The sequence below is a fragment of the Melanaphis sacchari genome, unplaced genomic scaffold (assembly GCF_002803265.2).
Source record: "Melanaphis sacchari strain LSU unplaced genomic scaffold, SCAv2.0 Contig62_pilon_pilon, whole genome shotgun sequence".
Classification (NCBI taxonomy): Eukaryota; Metazoa; Arthropoda; class Insecta; order Hemiptera; family Aphididae; genus Melanaphis; species Melanaphis sacchari.
This window is the reverse complement of record NW_020271445.1, coordinates 309,983-333,339: the sequence shown is the minus strand read 5'-3', so window position 1 is coordinate 333,339 and position 23,357 is coordinate 309,983. Positions and strand designations below refer to the sequence as shown.

General features: G+C 25.9%; 2 protein-coding genes across 2 annotated transcripts; one reads left to right on the top strand and one right to left on the bottom strand.

Annotated features, from left to right (window-relative positions):
* Positions 1–291: 291 nt before the first annotated feature.
* Positions 292–975, bottom strand: LOC112600244. The gene is made up of 3 exons (XM_025347430.1): positions 954–975; positions 424–556; positions 292–364 (listed from the first exon to the last, which is right to left on the bottom strand). Exons 1-3 carry the CDS (start codon positions 973–975, stop codon positions 292–294), a joined length of 228 nt encoding a protein of 75 aa, XP_025203215.1.
* A 5,622-nt stretch (positions 976–6,597) lies between these two features.
* LOC112600243 (protein 5NUC-like) lies at positions 6,598–17,367 on the top strand. The gene is made up of 9 exons (XM_025347429.1): positions 6,598–6,957; positions 8,676–8,879; positions 14,071–14,272; positions 14,914–15,114; positions 15,993–16,156; positions 16,240–16,354; positions 16,462–16,617; positions 16,852–17,049; positions 17,135–17,367. Exons 1-9 carry the CDS (start codon positions 6,598–6,600, stop codon positions 17,365–17,367), a joined length of 1,833 nt encoding a protein of 610 aa, XP_025203214.1.
* Positions 17,368–23,357: the final 5,990 nt, after the last annotated feature.

The following is a 23,357-nucleotide window of genomic DNA, read 5'->3' as shown; positions in this document are numbered from 1 at the left end:
CTCATTGTTAGGAAAATATCAGCATAATAAAACTTAGTCCATTTATACCCATTATTGATTGTTTTAACAAATAGATATATTTTAATATACTCATTTAATGATTTTCTTATGTTTTTAATTTATTTAATGTTTATGTTACCATTTTAGTATTCCAGTATTACATGTTAATCGATTATAAATAAAATAAATAATAAATTTAAACAATGCTTATTATTTAAAAAAAAAAAATAGTGTGATTGCTGTTAATATGGCTGGTTTTCTCGATCATCGGTTAGATTCTTCATCTTTTGTTTATAGCAAATTTTCTAATGGTGGCTCTGAGTATGGAGTTATGTCTAATGGCTCAAATTCTCCATTATCCATCCTACAAAAACCATACAACATGAATAATCAACAAATATCTTAATATTTAATCATTTTTACTTTAATGATAAACCGATAACCATTGGATTTAGAATATCAAAACTTGAACCATAAACTGACAAACTTTTTTTCTCATCCAACACCTTATTTTGGTAGAGAAGTTGAAGATTTTGCGGTGATTCTTTAATAATACCTAAAATAATAATTTATACATGATCAAAAAAAAAAAAAAAAATCCTATAAATCAATTTAAATCTTAAATTTTTACAAATTATTTACATAAATAATCAGAATTTCAAGTAACAAATCATATGATATTACAATCAATTTTGTAGCATACATTTCTAATTATCTTATTTATGATTTAACTGTTCAGATAATTATTAAAAAAAAGATAGGCCTGTTATTTTTTATACTTAAAATGTTGTATATGACTTATTTTTTTAAGTTTAAGTTCATAATTTTCCAATGGACATGATTGGGCATTTTAAATATTTTACCAAAAAAAAATTGTTTATGTTTTATATTTTTTAGTTAAATTATTTCAATTTATCTGTTTTTTTTTTCTGAGAAATGTATTTAATACTTACATTTATGCAATTTAAATGCCATATAGTGATCCAAAAATATTTGCTAGGTATGCATAATGTGAGTACAATTTTTTAAAAATTTAAAATAAGGCTCCTCACCAGTTATTTTGGTTAGTGTATATTTAATAGTTAGAGAGATTTTTTCATCACAGTTTGCCATAGATGTGTTCTATTTATAATAAAATGATTGATTTAACACTAAAATAAAGATTCTGAGAATAGATGTGAATTTTTATTTACTCTACTTTATATCAATATTCTCAATATTCTTTAAAACTTATTATATCAGGTATATTACATTTTAAGCGTAGAAATCTATCGATTTCACAAGGATTTTTTTGTAGAAAAATGATTTGATCATTTACTTTGAGTGAGGTTTCTGAAAGCAACTTCTATATAGTTTGTAAGTTGATGAGTTAAAAGTAGAAATTACTCAGTGCCTACTTATTAAAATAATTGGTGGTGGTATAAATAAATATTTGTCAAAATTTCAACATTATTAATATAATTATTATTTAGTTACTATGATCACTAAAAAGTTCAGTTCAGACTCAGTTTTTGTTTATCATGAGGGGTAAGTAGATTATTGGATTAAAATTTAACACATTATTACATCAATCATAGTGATCCAATTAATGATTCAAGTTCATTAAGTACTTTACACCATAAGCAACTTTACAATCAATATATTAAAAGTAGAAACAAAGCATTACTCGGTGTATTTATAATTTATACAGCTTTAAAAAAAAGCTCATGTTTCTATCATTATTCTCTCATTAATTAATATCTGAATATAGCTTCAATAGCTTTTGTTTTAGAGATTACCAAATACTAATAATTAAAAAGTCTTTGTATATTTACTTAATATTATTGACAACAATTTTTAATATCTTTCAGTTATTACACCATATCAGTTGTAAAATATAAAATCTCAAAGTGTATTGACAAAAAATGAACTTAGCTTTACTTCACACTCTTCTACTACATTTAAATCAATGCTTGTTACTTATACAAAGGATAATTGTGTAAATATAACTTAACTAGAATTCAAAAACACAATGCACAAGGAATGGAAAACTTCATACGTATAAAAGATGATATTCTAAATTTTCATTCTAATATATCTAAAAATGAACTTGTAATATCGACTGTTTAAGCGCTTAAAGATAGTTTAAATTTCTCTGCTATAAGGCTGTATTGAGTACATTATAATGAATGTGTTCAATTCAATGATAAATTATTGTACCTATACAAAAATAAACGATTCAAATTGGGAATGGTTTATTAGCTTATATTTCTAAGGATCTATGTATTTTATGGTTATTGCTGATTAATGTTAATACAGCAAGTTGAATTAACCGGTGCGTGGCTGTGATAGAAAACTTAGTTTTGAATAAAAGATATGGAAAATATCACAGGTCTTTAAGCAGCTAATTATTATTTTAATGTATTGGTATTATTTATTATTAAATGTCTATTGTATTGGATCGAATAGCCACTCATTATTTTATTTTAAATACTTACAAAACAAACATTTTCTTTGAGTAAATTTTAATATTATTCAGGTTTAGTCTTAACCCAAGTGGATGATAAATTTGCGCTGTGTAATGTAGTGTAAGTAATTATTGAATTTTATTTATTACTTTATTAGCAGTTAATTTCGATCTGCCTCGTGCTAATTGAAAAATTATACTAGATTGAACACTGGTTGTTTCGTAATCTATGTTGTAAATCCTTGCGACTTTCATTATATGACTTTTAACTTTAATGGTTGCTTTTTGACTCAGCAAAACAAAGTTTAATTTGAAATTGTATACGTTTGAATTTAAACAGATATTTTGTTTATAATAATATGCATTCTTGGAATATAAACATTATAACTTATAGGAATGTGACGATTGAAAACAAAGTCTGTGAGAATTTCGGATAGATAACGTTTCTATTTAAAGTTATTACATTCAATTTCGTTCAGTGACATGATTTGGATGCATTCAAATTTCACATAAAAATGTTAAGTTACTTACTGGTTTTTAAATCAAGGTGCGAGTCCTGTTGGATATAAAGAATTTAAAAATTCAAAAAGCATACTAATGGCTTAATCTCGATCAGTAAGTACATCAAAATATTAATATAGCTTTATTATCAATTCCGATAAAGCTATGAATTTTTTCATATATGTTTAATCCCATTTGTTGAATTATCTAAATTGAATTTATTTTTTAATTCTGCACCAAATGATAAAAGTAATTACACAGAAATACTAAGAAAATATTGTAGATGATATTTACCAAAAGAGATAAATGATTTAACTATCCAACAGCGTTATGTAAAATAAGTTGTAGGATATTTAAGTTGCAGTTATTTATTTTGTTATAAATGACTTAACATCTTTGAGTATTTGGAGAACTTCTATTCTCATTTTTCGATTTATACTTAAATACTAACTGTGTGCGATGATTAATAGTGTGCAATCAGATTAATTAGACGTTCTTTCGAGTATTTTTCAAAGGGGTCATATTATCTAATATAAATGACCTTTTGGATAAGTTTTCTTTGAATATCTTAAAATCTTATATTATAACTTATTCAAGAATCTTTGATCCTTTAGTATTTAACTACCTTATTAATGAAGTCAACCTAATTGCATTAACAAATTAAGTGGTTGATCTAAGTTTCATTGTTAATAAAAAGCTGTGTTTCTGTCCATACATTGAAAATCTCTATCTATTGTTTAACTGTTCATATAGTCATGGAGTATAGTAAGTATAGTCTGGGATTAAATTACAAAATATACTGATGAGTGTCAGCTTGAAAGTATTTAGTGGAAATTTCACAAGTTCTTAGCTTTTATTTTAATAATCAATGGTATAATAACATGATAACTCTCTTATCCTTCGTATTATTGATTTAAATTTGTTAGCTGACAGGAGGATTAGTATTGATCTTTATTTTTGTAAAACTAGTGATCACAATATAGTTGCTTCAGCAGTATTAAGTAATATCAATGTTTTTGTCCTTCTTTAAAACCTTCAACATTTCTATTTCTTTTCTGTTTTTATTTGCCCTACACATTATCTAAAAAAACAATTAAGTTGACTAACAACAACCTATCATTCCTTATTTGATTTATGATTATTATAATTATATTATTTCAATAGCATTTTCTTACGTTTTTCATTGTTATTTTTAAAAAATTGTAAACATTTTAAATCTTAATTTATCTGTTGACTGTTTAGCTTTTACATATTTTGAATAAGGTTCAAGGTTGGGTTGGATTAGGTTAGCTTATAGCTAGTATATGGGGTCAATAATCAAATATTATTCAAAAGTATAATACAATTTTAATCTATTATCACTTATATTACTATTTCAATATAAATTTATCAACTGGATACTTACAAGTTACAAGTATAATGTACATGCTCTGCCTCGACAACAAAACGGGTTTTAACCTAATGCGTAGTACTGCTGTTATCGTGTTTGAAGTGATGATATATATTCATCACCAATTGTCGAAGGCCATCATTGGTGACGGATGTATTATATTTGTGAAACATGATAAATGATTTTTTCTAAAATCATACTTTCATTATTCCAATAATACGACTTTCTAAAGAGTTTTACTGTAAATATATTTATTACATTTATTACATATTTTTACTATTAAGTTATAGACTACCAACATGTCATCTATTGTACTCAACTAGTATCTAATTATTTAAAACGTCCAGTAACATATTTTTAATGATTTACTACTAACAGTAAACATTTTTATACTTCTGTTTTTATGAATTAATTTGTATAACCAGTAAAACATATTGAAGTCTACGCATAATTAAACAGAAACAACTAATTCAAGTATTTCCAGTCTGTAGAATACCATAATCATTATCATGGGGTACAATAAGATAAGAACAAATAATAGAAAGTAAAGATAAAGTAAAGTAAAAATGAATCTAAATTGCATTCAAAATTATTTTTGAAGTTATTGATTACATAAGAAGTGGTCATAATTAATGAGTAATGGCATTGAGTACGTGTATATTATGTATGAGTATACATAATATATAATAGCAATGATCAATACTACTTAACCTCTATCATGATATTTATTTTATTTTATTGTTAGTTGACATAGTAAGTCTTAATACTCTCCGATCACCTTCCTGAAATAAACACTGACTATAATACACTAAGTTTTATAAAACCAAATTTTTTATAACTTAAGGACTAAAGTTAATTTTAACTAAAGAGTAAAGATAACTTTAAGTTGTACATATAGTATATACTATTTATTTATTTAAAATATATTATTATTTTTACACAATTATCAAATTGTATCAATAATAAAATACGTACATTTTAGCAATGTAATTTATACAAATTTCATAATCTTTAAAGTAATAAATTGGATGCTATCGCTCTAAACAATTCTTCATAAACAATAAGTTAGTTTTTCTATCGAATAAACCATAACAATTTGTAGAAATGTGAACAATTTACGAAAAAAAATCATTATTATTAGAAAATAATTTTTATTAAGTATTTTTTGAAAAATTTTGAAATTAAAATATTTATTATTTAAATAAAACATAATTACGTTTTAGTTCAATTACGCACTTATCTTTAGTTATTAGAATTTTTTATCTAGCATCACAATTGCATATTCATTAAAATACCATTTTGTATCTGAACGTAAACCGTATTATTCTTACACGTAACTTTTAACAAATATAATAATTATTATAACATTTATAACGGACATATTATGTAATTAATTGAAGATTTTATTATACAAAACAATAATTGTATAGTAGATATAAAAAAAAAAAATACAATAATTTACAAACAATTTAAAATTTAAATTTCAGTGTTCTTATATAGGTCTTATTAATTATTATTATCAAAACTTGTATAGGTTAAAAATTTTAATTTTAATATTTTAAAAAGCTATTTATAAAGTTTAATTTTATAAGAATTCATTATATAACTCATTTTGATTCTATAGGTAGTTGTGGATCTAGAAATTTGAAATAGGAAGGGGCTAAATTAAAAGAAAAATATAACTAATATTTTAATTCATGATAGATTATGGATAACATGTAAACAATTTTATTTAAATATTTTAAATGTATGGATTTTAAGACGTATGAACTATTTATTATAAAAAAAAATAGGTATGTAAAATATTTAACATTTAAAAAAGAAAGGAACTGAAGCCCTTTAGTTTCCCTCCCTTAATCTTCACCCTGCATTTACAGGACTGCCTTATAGAACTGGATCTTATAAGAATAGCCAGCGCTTAAAATTTAGAACCGTTTAGATCGTTAAGTACATCACACATCGAGGGCTTGACCTGGGTAGGGTGTGGTGATGGGGTGTAATCGTGGTACGGCAAAAGAAATTGCCCGACGAGTGGTGGGAGGGGAGGTCTGTCCGATCAGTGCGATATGCTAGTGCCGTCCGGCCGACGGTGCATTGTACGACACTCGACCAGTCGAACGCGCCCGCGACACACCGAACAACGTTCATCCGAGTAATTTTGCTCTTCTGTACTCGCCCGTCTTCGGTTCAGATACGCTACTCGCGTAGGCGTGACGATCACGTCATATTGAAAGTCCAAACGGTTCCCAGCTATACGACGATGGCCGTCAGCGTGCAGTGGCCGCGGGCGTTCCGGGCGGTGGTGCTATTCCTGTGGCTGCTGTCCACGGCGGTGGCGGCCGGTCGTTACCGACTGCTCGTGTTGCACACCAACGACATGCACTCGCGGTTCGACGAGATCGACGGGACGGGTGGCGCGGAATGCGCCTCGGACGGCCGGCCGTGTTACGGCGGTTTCGCGCGGATCAAGGCGGCCGTCGACCGGGAGCGCCGGAACGCCGACGTGGACGGCGCGCTGTTCCTCAACGCCGGCGACACGTTCCAGGGCACGGCGTACTACACGTTACTCAAGTGGCGGGCCGTCCAGCGTATGATCGGGGCGCTCGGCATCGACGTCATGGTGAGTGGGCGCGGAACGGGTCGTCGTACGATTTTATTATTTAACCTGTTGAAAGTATATTATTTTCATCCTTAATAACCGCCGTCACGATGTATTATATCCATGTACAGTGCTGTTGTCCTTTGGTTAAGAAATACTCTCGAGGACTTCGAACGCCTAGAATAATCAATAATATCATTGACGTGAAATGCGGTTTGGGGTGACTTTTAAAATATGTGCCATCGACACTATAAAGTCTTACGCTCGATTAAACATTTTTGATTTGTTGTCGTCGTACGTAGGTATTATGATATTCTTTCGTTGCTATTTACGAACACGACATGTTAATGTCGGTCATAGTTTTTACACCGTTCAAAGTTGATGGTTACCGAAATATAAATACGTAATTCTTTTAAATTTATAGTCAATTTTCGGAGTAAAATTAGCATGAGCATAATGAATATTTTCTGATATATGACTTAACAATGGCCACCGTGGTCAATGTACAGGAGTCTTCGCGTTATTATAGGTATAGAATTTTACATAGATTTTCACAAGAATTATTAAATTTTTTGAAATATTTTTGTTTCCTGCTTACTTCCCCTCCCCTTCCACCACCACACTGCTATCACCACCAATTAGTGTGAGGAATCGACCTTTCGGGATTTTTTTTAGAATCCTAAAAATGTTCGCATAAATTATATTAATTGATCACGAAAATCTACGATTTTTTAAAATAGAGGGGATTGTTAAAATATACATTATTGAGCTACATTTTGAATAAAATTAACTCTTTATTTTAAGACAAAATGAATCAATACAAATTTAGTCGAAAGTAATTAAATTGTCTGGTCACTGTATAAATACATTCATATAGTTATTACCTTATTGAGTATTTAGGTAATATATTATAAAAAATACCATTGGGTAGATTAATGTCAGTACCTTAATAATGATCGTCTGAAAATTTGGTTATAAGCAGGTAGCTATAATTATTGTACTGATAATATACGTCGATTATTTTTATGACAATCTGTTTATATCTAATTATTATTGAATCTTACAGTAGAAAGTAAAAATATATCAATAATTTAAATTTATGACCAAGATTCAAATTAATAGTTTTAATCTTTATTAACAACAAAAATGTATTTTAATATGATAATTTATTGATGACGTCGACTTTTTTTTATAAATTATCGAATTGACCTTCTTTGTTTGTAACATATATTTGATGTAATTTAATTCAGACATTCTTAACATTTTTTAACGTTGATGGTGCGGTCAGCAGTTATACCTATCCTTCATTGATAGGTATGTAATTACCGGACCTAATTTGTTTATTAACATTATAATAACATTAAGAAATCAATGAAATAACTTATTTTTAAACCATACGTTTATTAATATTTATAAAATGTGGTCGATTTCCATTCAATGTTCATGCTTATTTTTTTTAAAAAAAACCATCTTCAAATTAAAAATAAAAATCTAGCAAAGTATACAATAAGAATTATTTTACTTATTAATGTAAACAATTGAATTTAAATATTGATTTATAACGATTTGTCTCAGAAATATAATAAGGGCTATATTTATTAACATTGAATATTTCTTATTAAATTTAAAATTGGACTGCGCAAAACGATATAGAAATAAGTAAATTACCATTATTATTATTATTATTATTAGTTATTATTCTTATTATTTCATATATTTTTGAGCATAATGTGTTACAGTGTTTGGGAAATCACGAATTCGATGACGGCGTGGAAGATGTTGAATCGTTCATAAAAAATATAAATACTCCAGTTGTAGCAAGTAATCTCGATCTAACTAACGAATCATCTTTGGCCAGCCAGTCGAACTTGATGAAATCTAAAGTTTTGATGGTAAATGGTCGCAAAATTGGAATTATCGGATACTTGACACCAGAGACAGCGGTAAGTATAACACAAATTTATCAATGTACGTACCTATACGTCGTATACATACATATATATATATATATATATATACATAAATATATCCATGACGAGCTTTTTTGATAAACATCTAAAATTATTAAAAAATTATACAGGTTGATTTTTTTATCACAATTATTTTTCGGTAAATTAATACAATTTATTCTTTAAAACATTGAAAAAAATAATTGTTTAAAGTCATAATTATAACCGTCTGTACGGATAAACAGGAAATATATCTGACACTGATTAGTGGATGAAAGATTTAAATGAAAAGTTTTTAAAAGCACGTATTGTTTCCTCTAAAACATAGATTTTCGTTTTCCTCAACAATTAATTTTGCCATAATGTAAAAATGTTCGTTTCTCGTTTACAAAAAATCAATTAGGCAGATATCTAATACTTTTGATTACTAAATATAAAAATAATAAATTATAACACGTATTGTAAAATTTTTATATGATTAGGTAAACTGTATACATTGACAAGCACATTTAACCTAATGGTTTCATATGACGCACATACCGTGTAAATTAACCTTATTGTGAATTTATAAAATATATATTTTTAAATATAATTTTTAACTAGTAAACGTGGAAAACTAAGGATTTTAATAATGAAATATAAATATAATTTTGCATACAAATCGGTACAAATAAATATTTCACGATATCGATCACTGTTTGATTAAAACTTGTATCAAATTATTTTCGTTGATAGTAATAATGATTTAATTAATAAAACATGTATGTATTTATTCAGTTTTGTATTTTTTATACTTATTTTAACATTAATATTTATTAAATGTATTATATACTGTAGAACACATTTATAATAGGATCTGTAGTCTGTATAATAAAATTAATTGACAAAAAGTATAGAAACTGCTTGCAAACAAATTGCAGTATAATAGATTATATTGGAATTCTAATGGTTTTTCAAGTGTGATTTAAGCAGAATCGGATTTGGTGGAAATATGATTAACTTCCTTTGGTTCTTAATGTGCGTATTAAATATTATATGAATATAAGAGGGAAAACAATCTACAGGAAATAATAAACATACGACTATTAACTATCAGTCTGGTTCAAAAAAGGCATTAAGGTAATAATAATAGTCTGTCTATCCGTCATGCTGTGTATCAGGCATTCTTCTACTGTTTTGATATTGTTCCAATATAGTTATATACTTAAGTGAATAGAAACTTATCTTTAAGATAGTATCTTATTGTTGCTTTTACTATTGATTTACAACTTCAATAATAATATATATTAAAAGGATGGACACTTTAATCTTGTATTCAAGTAGTTTTAGTATTCCGTGAAAATAAAAAAAAATACCTAAGAACCTACAAAATGAAATAAAATAGAAAGTGTGCAGTATACATGTAGAAACGTTAAGCGAATTATTTTGTTAAAAATAAAGGAGTGTCAAGAGAACACTGACGACTGACTGACGGTTTTTAGGGTTTGGTTTAATTTATTTATGTATTGTGTGCCAAATACTCTTGAAATGGTATTCTTGTCGTATGCGGTCTACCGCACACTTATCATCTACCACACATTTTCCTATATAACATATGCGGTCTACCACACGTCCACACACTTTTTATCTACTGATGATAACTTTCAACGATTCGACGGCAATGACGATTAAGTTTTATCTTAACGATGTGATTTATATTTTCTATATCAATAATAAAATACCTGCTATAATAAAACTTGGGTCCTGCCAAAATCGTGACTGTAGTCGTAAACGTTCAATTTGTGCTGTAATACCTACGTGATCCAATGTTCTTCAGTTTATTTACTGCACTTTTTAACATTATGTTAGCCAAATATTACGAAGGTATAAAAAGTATGTTAAAGACCGCATATGACGCAGTGGCGTAATTGAGGGTCCGCAGACCCCGCGCTGCGGGGGAGAACATAATAATTTGGGGCCTTTGGTTATAGGGTTACCATTTTTTATTTTTTCGGGGGAGCCTAAATTTTTTTGCTACGCCACTGATATGACGTACAAAAACATGTGTGGTAGACAGCAAGTGTGCGGTAGACCGCATATGACATGAAGAAACGTGAGGTAGACCGCATACAACAAGAATACCCTTGAAATAAGGTACCATATATTATGATATATATATATATAATATTATTTCGCATACAGAGTCACACCTATATTTGTATGAGTTTTAAAAACATTCGTTTCTAACCGTTCGTGGTTCGTCAATGGACGATTGTGTTATATATTTTGTTAAAAACTCTGCTATGGTTGGTATTTTATCTGATAAATTTCTGTTTTTTTAAGTAGTTCGAGCATTAGGAGTTTTTTTCATTTTATTTGCTGTAGTGACATAGTGCAGTAATCTACGTTTTAAGTAGTATTAATGACATATACATTTACCTGATGTTTTATCTGGTGGCAGGTACCAAAATCGTTATATGTAATGAATTAATAAATCTTGTTTTGTATCTACATTATACTCGTATTTTTACAAATGCTTACTATAATAGTTATGTTTAGTATAGTTTTGAATATAGACATAATGGATATTGTAATGTATTTTATATAACTGTGCAGTGGTTATTAACCAATTTAGTTATGTTATTAATTATAGTTTGAGTCTTTTTTGTTTTTTTTTTTTAAGTATGGTTACAAATCGTCTAATGTAAATGTAAATATAAATGTAAATTCTTGATGAACTTATTGTATAGGACAAGTTCAATTAAATAGTATACATTATTTATTTTCAATACTATATTTTGTAAAGAATCCTATATAGTAGTCTCGTATATCTCCGTAGAAAATCACAATATTTAAATATGTTTTTTTCATTATGATAAGTAAAAGCTTTTATTTAAATGGCATAAGTTTCAAATTTTTTTTTCAAAAATTATAACGAAATTTTATGCAGTTAAATTTTTAAATTTCTAAAATAGTCATTTTTTGTTGTTGAGAGCAAAAAAAAAAGTTAATTGATATAAAGTAAAATTTCATCAAGTTAAAAATAATGAAGTTCTTGATTTCGTAAGAATAATAGTTATGATAACAAAGCACAAATTGTATGCTTTAAAAATCTTGATTAAAACACGGATTTAACTGTAAAATGTAAATGTTTTAATATTAATAGAGTATGGAGCTTTGAACAGATAAAAATTATGAAACAATTTCAAAATAATAGTTCTAATTGTTATTATTAATTAAAAACGAAAATGATTTAGATACATATTACATTTTATTATAATTAATTATTCAAAATAGAACTGACATTTTTAGATTATAGATGTATGATTATTACCTAATTTATTAACGTTATTTCATTAGCATATATTTTTTCTCGTTCGAGTGTAATATTATTGTGTTTATTAAAGGTGGCTCTTTTTGAACTCAATCATATTTTTCATATTTATTCTAATTTGAATCTATATTTTACATTGTGTATTGATATATAATTTTCTGTGTGTATTATTCATTTTGGAATTTTATTTTATTTTGTATTTTTTTTTTATTAATGTGTCTAAATATCACTGAGTCTTGCTATTTATGTGGTATAATATTATTGAAGTAGGGCTAAATCCTAGGCCGTTGATATTGTCTACTTCAATATTTTCAGAATATATATAAGTATCAAAACCATAGTATTTCAGTACATTGACTAGTTGGTTATCATGCTACCAAGTGGTTTAAAAGTTCTGATAAATCAATAGTTTTAATATATTTATATTTTTTTATCGTCATTTTAATTACATTTATTTGGACATATAGCCCACATTTCCCATCAAATGGCACATTTTTTTTTTAAATTACATTTATATTAATACGAGTAGGTACATCAATAAAATAAAGATTTATTCATTTATTTTCGGTTTTATTTGTATTATAAAATTTCTATTTTATTAAATATTTAAAATTGTATACTTTGTATTATTTCCCGTTGCAATTCGTTACTATAGTTGAATTTGTATTTGTATAGCACTTTATATATTGCCTGAATGTTTTAAATTCTATATCAGTATATTTCTATCGAAAATATAACATATAAACTGGGTGTATTGTGTTTTTTTTTTATAATTAAGTAATTTATTGTTATCTATGTTTGTTTATGTCTAAATGGTTATTTCAACTAGTACTATGTATTTACGTATATTAAATTATGAAGAATAAACTACATGTTCTATACTTCTATATTATTTTAATTAATATGTATTTATTGTGTTGAACTTATTAAAGGTCGTCAGAGATAGTTGTGTGCTATTAAGTATTTTGGTTTGGTATTTAATATGCCTATGTCTGATTCAATAATAGGTACTTAGGTAATTTGTAAATGGTTTTTCAGTGTTATTGATATTTTCACTTATAGCAATTTTAACAATGTTTCATTATTTTCATTTTAATATTTTTATTGAAAGTAATAATAATAATTATTTTTTTTCTTTGTGTAATCCATTTTGGTTTTAAGTTGCTAGTTGCTATACTAATAATAATGAGAGAGAGCGTACACTATACATGTACTTCAAATGAATTATTCTGTTGAAAATAAAATGATATCTAGAGAGACTGAACTAAATGGGAGGTTATGCTGTTTGATTGTCTATTTGTAAACTCGGATATGATAATAATTTTCTCTCACTATTTTCGTTAAGATATTTGAAACGTAGAGCGTAAATGGTAAAAGTTCTGTGGAACTTATGGTTGATTTTTTAAATATTTTTGAAGGATGTGTAAGGCCTGTTGGAATGTGTCCTGTATCTAAGCCGCTATTCGAGGATAGTGTTAAAAATGTTAGAATGTATCTATATTCTATATTGTTGTTCATTCATATTGGTTCTTATTTGCTCTGTGTATTTTATCGAAGTATACCTACAAAATATAATTACAATACATAAGCAGTTACTCTTGTCGTGACTCGTGAGTTGAAATAGTTCAACATTAAGATATATGTACCATCTTGTCTATCATATTGTTTTGTACTAAGAATTAGGATGAATATTTTATTTATTACTATCCGAGAAATAAAAATAAAATATTTGTATCAGATTACATTATTGTATAATTATTACATTTGAATTCGTTAATTTACGATGTACAAGTAGCGAAATCATCAGACATTTAAAATTAATGGATGTGAAAATTCTCAGTCAGGCGTTTGATTAAAACATTTATTTTTAAGGTTATAACACGAGTGGGCAACGTGAAAATATTGCCGGAAATTCCGTCGATTGTGGCTGAGGCGAAACGTTTGAAAAACGATGGTGTGGATATTCTTATAGCACTTGGACATTCTGGTTTAGAAATGGATACACAGATAGCCAGAGATGTTGAGGACATCGATTTAGTAATTGGTGGTCATTCACATTCGTTTTTGTACACAGGTAAACATGCTTAACACTTTTTGTTGTAAAAATAATAATAATAATATACTTACACAGTATTTTGCTAATTAATTAAAAAGTCAGTAATCCCAATTTATTGCAATTTTCTTAAAGTATAATCTACATCTACTAAAAAATGTAAAAATCGTAAAATTATACTTACAATACGTTGTATTTTAAAAATTTATATTAATTTAAAAATCAATTGATTTCAAAACAATTTAGATTTAATAACATCGATAAGTAACTTTATAAAATAGCTATTATCAAATTATGAAAAATTTCTTAGTTGAGTAAATAACAACATGCGGGAAATTACATTAAAAAATTTAACTAAAATATTTACACAATATTTTGGATTAGGAATACTTATTTTACAGTTAATTTGCTATAATATGCAAATTGTATTATCCGGAAGTTTTGACAATAGGTACCACTACGTAAGTGTATCATATATTATTATCATACATAATCAAAATAAAATTATAAAATATCCTAAATTATATAATTTATAGCGAAATATTTACAATATCATAAAAGTGAACCTATTTTTATATATTGCCTGTTGGCTATTGTATTTGGTTAAAATGATAATAATATTATAAATTATAATAATTCAAATCGATTATTTTTTTTCAAAGGAAATCCACCAGACATCGATAAGCCTGTTGGTCCTTATCCTATTTGGGTGAATCAACCAAACACCAACAGAAAAGTGCCGGTTGTTCATGCATTTTACATTACAAAATATTTGGGTAAATTATGGATGGAGTTCGACGAAGCCGGTGAAGTTATCAGAAGTTTTGGGAATCCGATTTTATTAGATTCCAATATTGAACAAGGTATAATTACCATTATATTTTACATAATAATGTTATAAAATACATTTGAACTCTAGTATGGCTTATCGAGGTGAAAGAGTATTTGATATTACAAAGTTACAAAATCTTTCAAAAAGCATTTCAACTTACTCTAGTTAGTAAAAATAAAAATATATTTATCGAATTCAATATTTACAATTACATACAAGTCATTTTTGAACATTGTGTGGAGTTGTGGAAAATCTTAGTGTGAATTAAAAGTTTTGTTTAAATAAAAATAAAATAGAGCATTAAAACTTTAGTAATACATCTCTATATTATGATAGGTATGTTATGCTTTACACTCTTAATAACTCAAAAAATGATGTAACAAGTACGATAAAATTGCTACAATATGTAGTAGGCACTCTTTTTATTATAAAAAAATATATTTACCTGCAAATTTTGTTTACATTAAAATTGAGTTTCCATTTCAGCACTAGTTTTTTATTTTCGTTTTCCGAAAGCCTAAAAAAACAAATTTTGCAAATTCTAATATGTAATATAAAAAAAAAAAATGGAAAATTCGTAGTTATATTTTTACACTTGTTTTTTGATGTTCCACATAGTAAGTAACAGGTGCTGGTGCTTCATATAAATAATACTGACATGTGTCAGTAATTAGACAGTATTAGACCACTGACGTCATGGTTTTATTCAGTTACCTACAAATATTGGATTACCGATGTACAGTATTATAATAAAACATATACTTATTTATAAACAATAAATTAATTTTTCATTGCATACTTTTGTACCAACATTTTTTCTTTACGGGAGGGGGTGTTTTGGATTTTTTTTTTAGTGAGCAAGTAAGATTAAAAATTTAGGAATCACTGATTTATTTTGTATTGTTTTAGATCCCAAACTATTAAACGAAGTAAAAAGTATGAGAAAAATGATCGAGGAGAAGACTAAACAAGTGATTGGTTCGACAAGTGTATTTTTAGAAGGTGTCAACGAATACTGCAGGTTCAGAGAATGTAACCTGGGAAATTTCATTACGGACTCTTTCATAGATTATGTGAGTAATAAAAAATAGTGAAATTATTAGGATAAAATGTGATGAAAATATTAATAAATAAATAAAAAACGGATCGCATACAGAATATTCGAAATAATATCAAATCGTTTGACTTGAACAAATACTGGACCGACGCGCCGATAGCGTTATTACAAGCTGGTGGTATACGGACAAACATGAATAATTTAAATAAAAGAGGTAAGCTATACATAAAAATAAAATAGAAGTATATTAATTAAAACGTAGGTACTTGGTTAAATCGTATCAAATCAAAATATTGTTAGTGATCTTTGTATATATTTAAGGTAACATCACTTTTGGCGATTTGCTGTCATCGATGCCGTTTCAAGATGATGTAGGTAAAATTACGACTACGGGTTCAGACATTTGGACAGCTTTTGAATACTCCGTTCGACGGTACAGTACAACGGTAGCAAATGGTGAATTTCTTCAAGCTTCAGGTAAACGAACAGATCGGTGGAAATAAAAAAATCTTTTACCTTTTTATATTGTATCTTCGTTTTTAGAACGCATACATGACAATTCGATCTGTTCATCATAAATGATAATCTATTTATACGCTGTGATAAATGTTGTAAATAAAAAAAAAATGTATTATGTATTTGCAACAAAATACAAACTAATGCTCAGTAAACTAATCACTCTAATACTCATTTTTTTAAATCATTTAATAGGATTGAAGGTCGTAATAGATCTTGGACAGCCCAGTGGCAAGCGTGTGCAATCCATTTACGCCAGATGTGGAAATTGTGCTGTGCCGCTATATGAGAAATTGAATTTAAATGCAAATTACACAATAATTATTAGTAATTATCTATCAGAAGGTGGGGACGGCTTCTCGTTCCGAAAAATGGTGAAATATGAGAGTTTCAGTGAGTTACAAATAAAATATTTAAAAAAATAATTAATTTTATTATTATTATAAATTATATGCATAACATTTGTTTACAAAATCAGAAAAAACAGATTTGAACATCGTGGAAGAAGAATTGCGCGCGAAGTCTCCAATATGGCCGGAAATAGGTCAACGGATAGTGCTGCTCAAAGTGGATGAGTTGCACAAGATACAGACAACCAGCACAGATAGTCAACTTGCTTCGACATTCTTGTCAGACTTGATAATATTACTGTTGGCGATCGCTATCGCGTTGTGTGTAGTCGACCAATGGCTTGCCTACGAGAGGTTATGATGCAGCCATATCCTTTATTTGGCTTTTTTGTCTATTAATTTCTCACCTATACAGGAAAAAAGTTTACATATAGATATTAAAATAAAAATTCATTTTTTTGATATTTTTTTATATTTATATTTTAAATATTGTATACAAGTTAAGTTAATTTATAATAATAAAATATATTATAGACAATAGTGTAATAAAAAAATAAACTTATCAAAGATATAAATACACAAAACTTATTATTTTCAGCTACCATGGTATGATTTATGCCATGACTTAACCAATATAAGTCACTAATTTGTTAGAGAATAAATATTAGAGCCCTGCCAATAGACAATAGCGTTATAAAAATTTCTCTTATACACATTAACGAAAAAGTGGTTCATAAAAAGATGTTTATTTAAACACTTTAGTTACAAGCATTGAGTTATATTTTTCTTCAAACTAGTACACGAGAAATCATCCTTTACAAAAATTAGTATTTGAAACAGTTAATGCTGTGAACTATGAAAGAAAGTTTTAGAGGTAGTCATGCATAAAATTACATTAAGTAACTAGGTATTAAGAAACTACTAAACCTATATTTAATTAAAACAATTTTTTATTTAACATATATTTCACTAACATTCTATTTATGATTGTCATGTTACTTCTTTAATCTTGTAAAATATTTCAAAAAAACATTCTAATGCTTTTTAATTTTTAAGTACTTTCTCACTCGAAGACTTAATTAGGTACTTTAAACACTTTTAAGCAATTATCAATGCTTACCTACTTAAAATCATTAACTAATTTTAAAATACAACACAGTAGTATTTATGAATTGATTAATTTTACACTAACATTAATAATATTAGAGATTGAACTAAATGAGCAATGAGGTAGGTAGGTAGGTGCATTATAAAGTATATTGTATATAAAATATGTATACTATAATATTAGAATTCAATTAAAAAATACAAATTATGTACCAAATCGTTATTGAATTGAATTCGATAATCGGTTAGATTTATATACTTACTCGTATTTAAAGATATATTATGATATATATATTATTATAATAGCTATAAATAGAACTGTAAATTTAATGCACTAAAAAAACTTTAAAAAATGCAATATAAAATGCTAAAAATTATAGTATAAAATACATTTAAAATGGTTTTTGATTAATTTTTATAATTATATTGATATTGCAGGATATTATAAATTTAGTATATTACACTTTAAATTCATAAAAATGTGTTTATTAAATCACAAATATATATATATATATATTAAAAATGTTAATTGAATTTGAATTTTGTATAATTCTATTCGCCTAAAACATTTTTCAAATTTTTTTTTTATGTATTCATTTTGTTAATAATTATGTTTTTGAAAATGTTAACTGTCGGAATTTTATTAAAAATATCGTAAAATGAACTAAAAAAAAGAAAATATGACCTAAAAAATTCAAAATTCAAAAAATGCAAAATAAAAGTTTCATAAATGGATTAGTTGTTACATAATTCAAATTATATACTTACAAAGACACGTTTAACAATTGCCAAAAAAAAAAAAAAAATACACTTTCCTACAAATTCACAGCTCTATAAACCTAGGTGATTGGTCCCGTAGCTGGTAAACTGAGTTCCAAATAGAAGAAACATTGAATACCTAGGTACACAACAATTTAATAATGTATGAAGAAGAAAAACAATCCTTGACATTTCGACAAAATTAGTTAAATTAATTATTCATACAAAAATAAGAAAAAGTGATTTCCACCTTTAACATTATTATAGATGTAATTCTTATCAAACAAAATATAATAAATACCTACAATAGTATTCACCATTCGCCCAAGATTGCCATAAGTTTCTGAGAAACACATAATGCCATAAATAATATGGAAATATTAACAAAATACTGGCGAACCTTATTTAATAATTAATGACATTTATACCAGAATAATTATTTTTCCGGCATTAACTAATTTGAAAATGCTTTACGACATACACAATATTTACGTAGACCATAAACGGAACATTTAAAAGCTGTTAAAAGTTTTCACACTTCATGATTTCATTAACAGTTGTCATTCAAATAAAAATATGTGTTTAGTGTTTACCTACAAAGAAATGTATGAATAATAAATATAATTTAGTTATGAACAAAACATAAATTTTTCGAAAATAATTTTGATTTACTTATTTAAATTCGAACATACACAATTTCTGATTTATTAAAAATAATGTAGACATTAGCGCTGACTATTTCATAGGGTGCTGCGGTGATCCAGTACCAGAGTAGGGCGTTATTCGAATGACATTTTATCTAGATGATTATTTAAATACCTAACGTTTTATCCGAATAAAATATTATTAGACCAAATTTCAAATAAAGTTTCAAAGAAAAATAATTTTTGGTTAATTTATTTAAATAAACATGGTTGATAATTAAAAAAAAAACACATTAAAAACAATAACCGGCATTATATTTTAAGTTACACCATTGTAAATCGTATTTTATTCGGAATAAATCCAAAAATATTATAAATAAAACAATTATATATCAATAGAAGAAAGGATTAGATATGTTTATTGTTTTAATCATATTTTAATAATAATAATAATAATTTATCAATAATATAACATGAATAACATTTAATAGTTAATAATTAATAATAATATTTCGTAATAATTAAAACAATAATAAATAATATTAAATTATTAAATAATAATAACAAAAATGTAAATAAATAAATAAAAATCGAAAATTATTCGAATAACTATCTTTGAAACCTAGTCGAATAATTTTTTATTCGAATACATATTTATTCGAATTATTATCTAGATAAAATTTTGCACAATTCTGTCGAGCACTATGAAATAAATAAAAAATATAAATATAATATTATACTAGTAGAAATAATCATTTATAATTAATATATACATATATATATATATATATATATATGTAATGGGTTTTTTTTTTGTTATTTTGATCGTGCTGTAGTCTACAACGATTGCGATGATAACGTCTTATATTTAGAATTCACATTAATAATAAATAATAATATATGTATATCATAATAGCAGCTGTCTGTACTCTGTGCTCTGCACTCAGTCTATACTCTGTAGTAAATACTAAATAGTAATTAGTCCGTGTTCGGTCAGTCGGTCTGCCGCTCAGTGCGTCAATCTGTTGTACGCGTTTTGGTAATAATGAAAGTTTTATAACATTATTTGAATTATTGTTCAGTTCAGTTATCTTATATAAGTACCTATTTAAAAACATCAAGATGGATAAGTGGTTAGTAAAAAACTCAGTTAAAGAAACAGATTATCCTAACAAGGCTATATTAACAGTTTTACTTCTGGCTTAAACATTGAATCTAATAGTGGAGATTCAAAAAAAAAAAAACCAGTTGAACTTGGAAAATCAAGGAAGTTTCAGGAAAAATGGTTACAATTATTATATCCGTGATTATAATAGGATTCTGTGAAAGAAAAAGCGTTCTGTTTGTTTTGTAAAACTGCCAATGAAAAATAAAATTGATCTTCCTATTTTATCTGTACCTGATCAAAATTCTAAAAATGCATTTCTAGATGAAGAGTTTTCTGCTTGAAATAAAGCCTTCAAAGGTTCAAATCTCACGAAGGTAAGATTATTTAATAGCCACAGTTAGGTTAGATATTTTTTAATTAATTTTGACTTACTGTGGGTAGTAAAAATTATATATAATAAGTTATTATTAATTTTATTACATGAAACAGGTGCTAAGATTAGTGGGTTTTCAAAATTAGGAACTTTATAAATTTGATTTTAATTTTGTGTTGAAAACTATAATATTTATTTTTGAGAGAATAGAAGTTTTGAATTCTGAAAGAATTATATAATATATAATTGAATACTAGATCTCTGATTTTGATGGTGCAAAATTAGAATTACATTGAAATATCATGTTAGATATTACAAAAGCAAAAAAGTTGAATTTTTAAAACAAGAGATGTATTTGTAAGATTTGGTACCAGTAGTGATTAAATTAATTAAAATTATTTTAACCGTACCAGTTTCATTGTGTACAGCAGAGTGTTATTTTTCTGCCCTTTGACATTTAAAAACATTTTTAAGGTCAATAACGACGAAACACGACTTAATGATGTAGTATTATTAATTATACATAAATAAGATAAGTAAAAATAAATATTGAAGATATTGTTAATGAATTTATAGAGACAACTAAAGTGAGGAAAAATATTTCTAGGATTTGTTAAGCAATTTAAGATTATATATTTTAAAACTTCTCATTTAAATATTTTTAATTTGTGATTATATGAAAAAAATATTCTTATTTACTTGTATATGTTAGCGGCAATGTGTCTAATATATTTAATATATAAAATGTCTAGAAATTCTGTACAATACCTGGTGATTTTTAAAGAACTGTATAATTTTTATTTTTTTTACATACATTTCCTAAATGTTTTGTATAATAACTAGGCATTTCATAAAATGACAAACAACAAATTGGCAATCTGTAGAATAGGGTAACGATCATTAACCTTTTGAACTTCAAAGACCACTAAATTCATAACTCTAAATTCTACGGACCACTTATATTCATAAGTCTTAATACCAAATTAAAAAAAAAATTAAATTAACGCATATTTTATAAACTATTTACTAAAGGTATTTTTGTTTACAATAAAATTATTTAAATTGGTTTTACTATCATTGATTACAAAAAAATAAATAAATAAAAGTTAAAATGAATATTGGATACGTAAGTATTAGTTTAATACTTTTGTATATTATGATTATAAACACAATATTACAAATAATGTTTAAACTTTTCAATGGACCACCAAATTTTTACCGTGGGCCACTGGTTGGCAACCACTGGAATAGGTAATTCACTAGGAGAAATTAAAAAAAAATATCAATTTGCTTTTATTATAATAAAGACAGTTAATTTTATTAGTACACAAAAAAAAATTTTTATTACAAAGTACCAATTTAACATTACAAAATATAATATAATGCATAAAAATGAAACAAAAAAAATAATTAATTTGTAAATTTTATGGGTATTACACAGTTATTAATTATTATTACTATTATATTATTTTAGAAAATATAAAAAACTATGTAGAATATAGGTACTTATAAGGAAAAAATACCTACAATATACTTTTTTAAATTTCCTTTTAAAAATGGTATAAAATAGATGTAATATGAGTCTAGTATTTAATATAGAGGATGTTTTTTTAATTAAATAACACTCACTATTTCAAAATCAATTAAAATTTTTTTCTTATTTAATTTACACACAAAATAAAACATTTTTTTAAAAAATTATGTTTTTAATATTTTTATTGTAATGGATTATATTTTTTTTTTTTTTTTGATGGACAACATTTATTTTAATTTAATATTTTGAAACAGGATATTTCTTGGAATATTTCAGTACATAAAAATCGAAAAATTTGAAATTCATCTGACATATTAAATAATATTAATTGAATTTAGATTTTTTTTTACAATATATACCATACACTTGACATTTTGTATGTAATATAACAGAACACTATCTATTCTAGCTTAGTGGTTTTTAAGTGCTTTGTATCCAGCAATCACTTATAACATACCCACCAAATTTCAGTATAAGTAAACAGAGTTCAATCTAAACCTACATAGTAGACAAATGCTTCAAGTTAATTTATAAACATACCCTGAATAAATAATCATTTTTAAATTAATTAAAATCACTAAATATTAATTTTTTAACTATTAACATTTTGATTCATTTGTTACAAAGTTAATTGTAGTTTGTTTAATTTGTATCCATAAAGATTAATAGAATATAAGTTAAAAATATAAAATGATATATTATTATTTATTAGTATTAGTTATAAAATTCAATATATATTAATAAAATAAAATAATTCAAATTATTAATTTGAATAAAAAAATACAGTTTAACAATACTATTTAAATTGTAAAACATTGAGAATGAT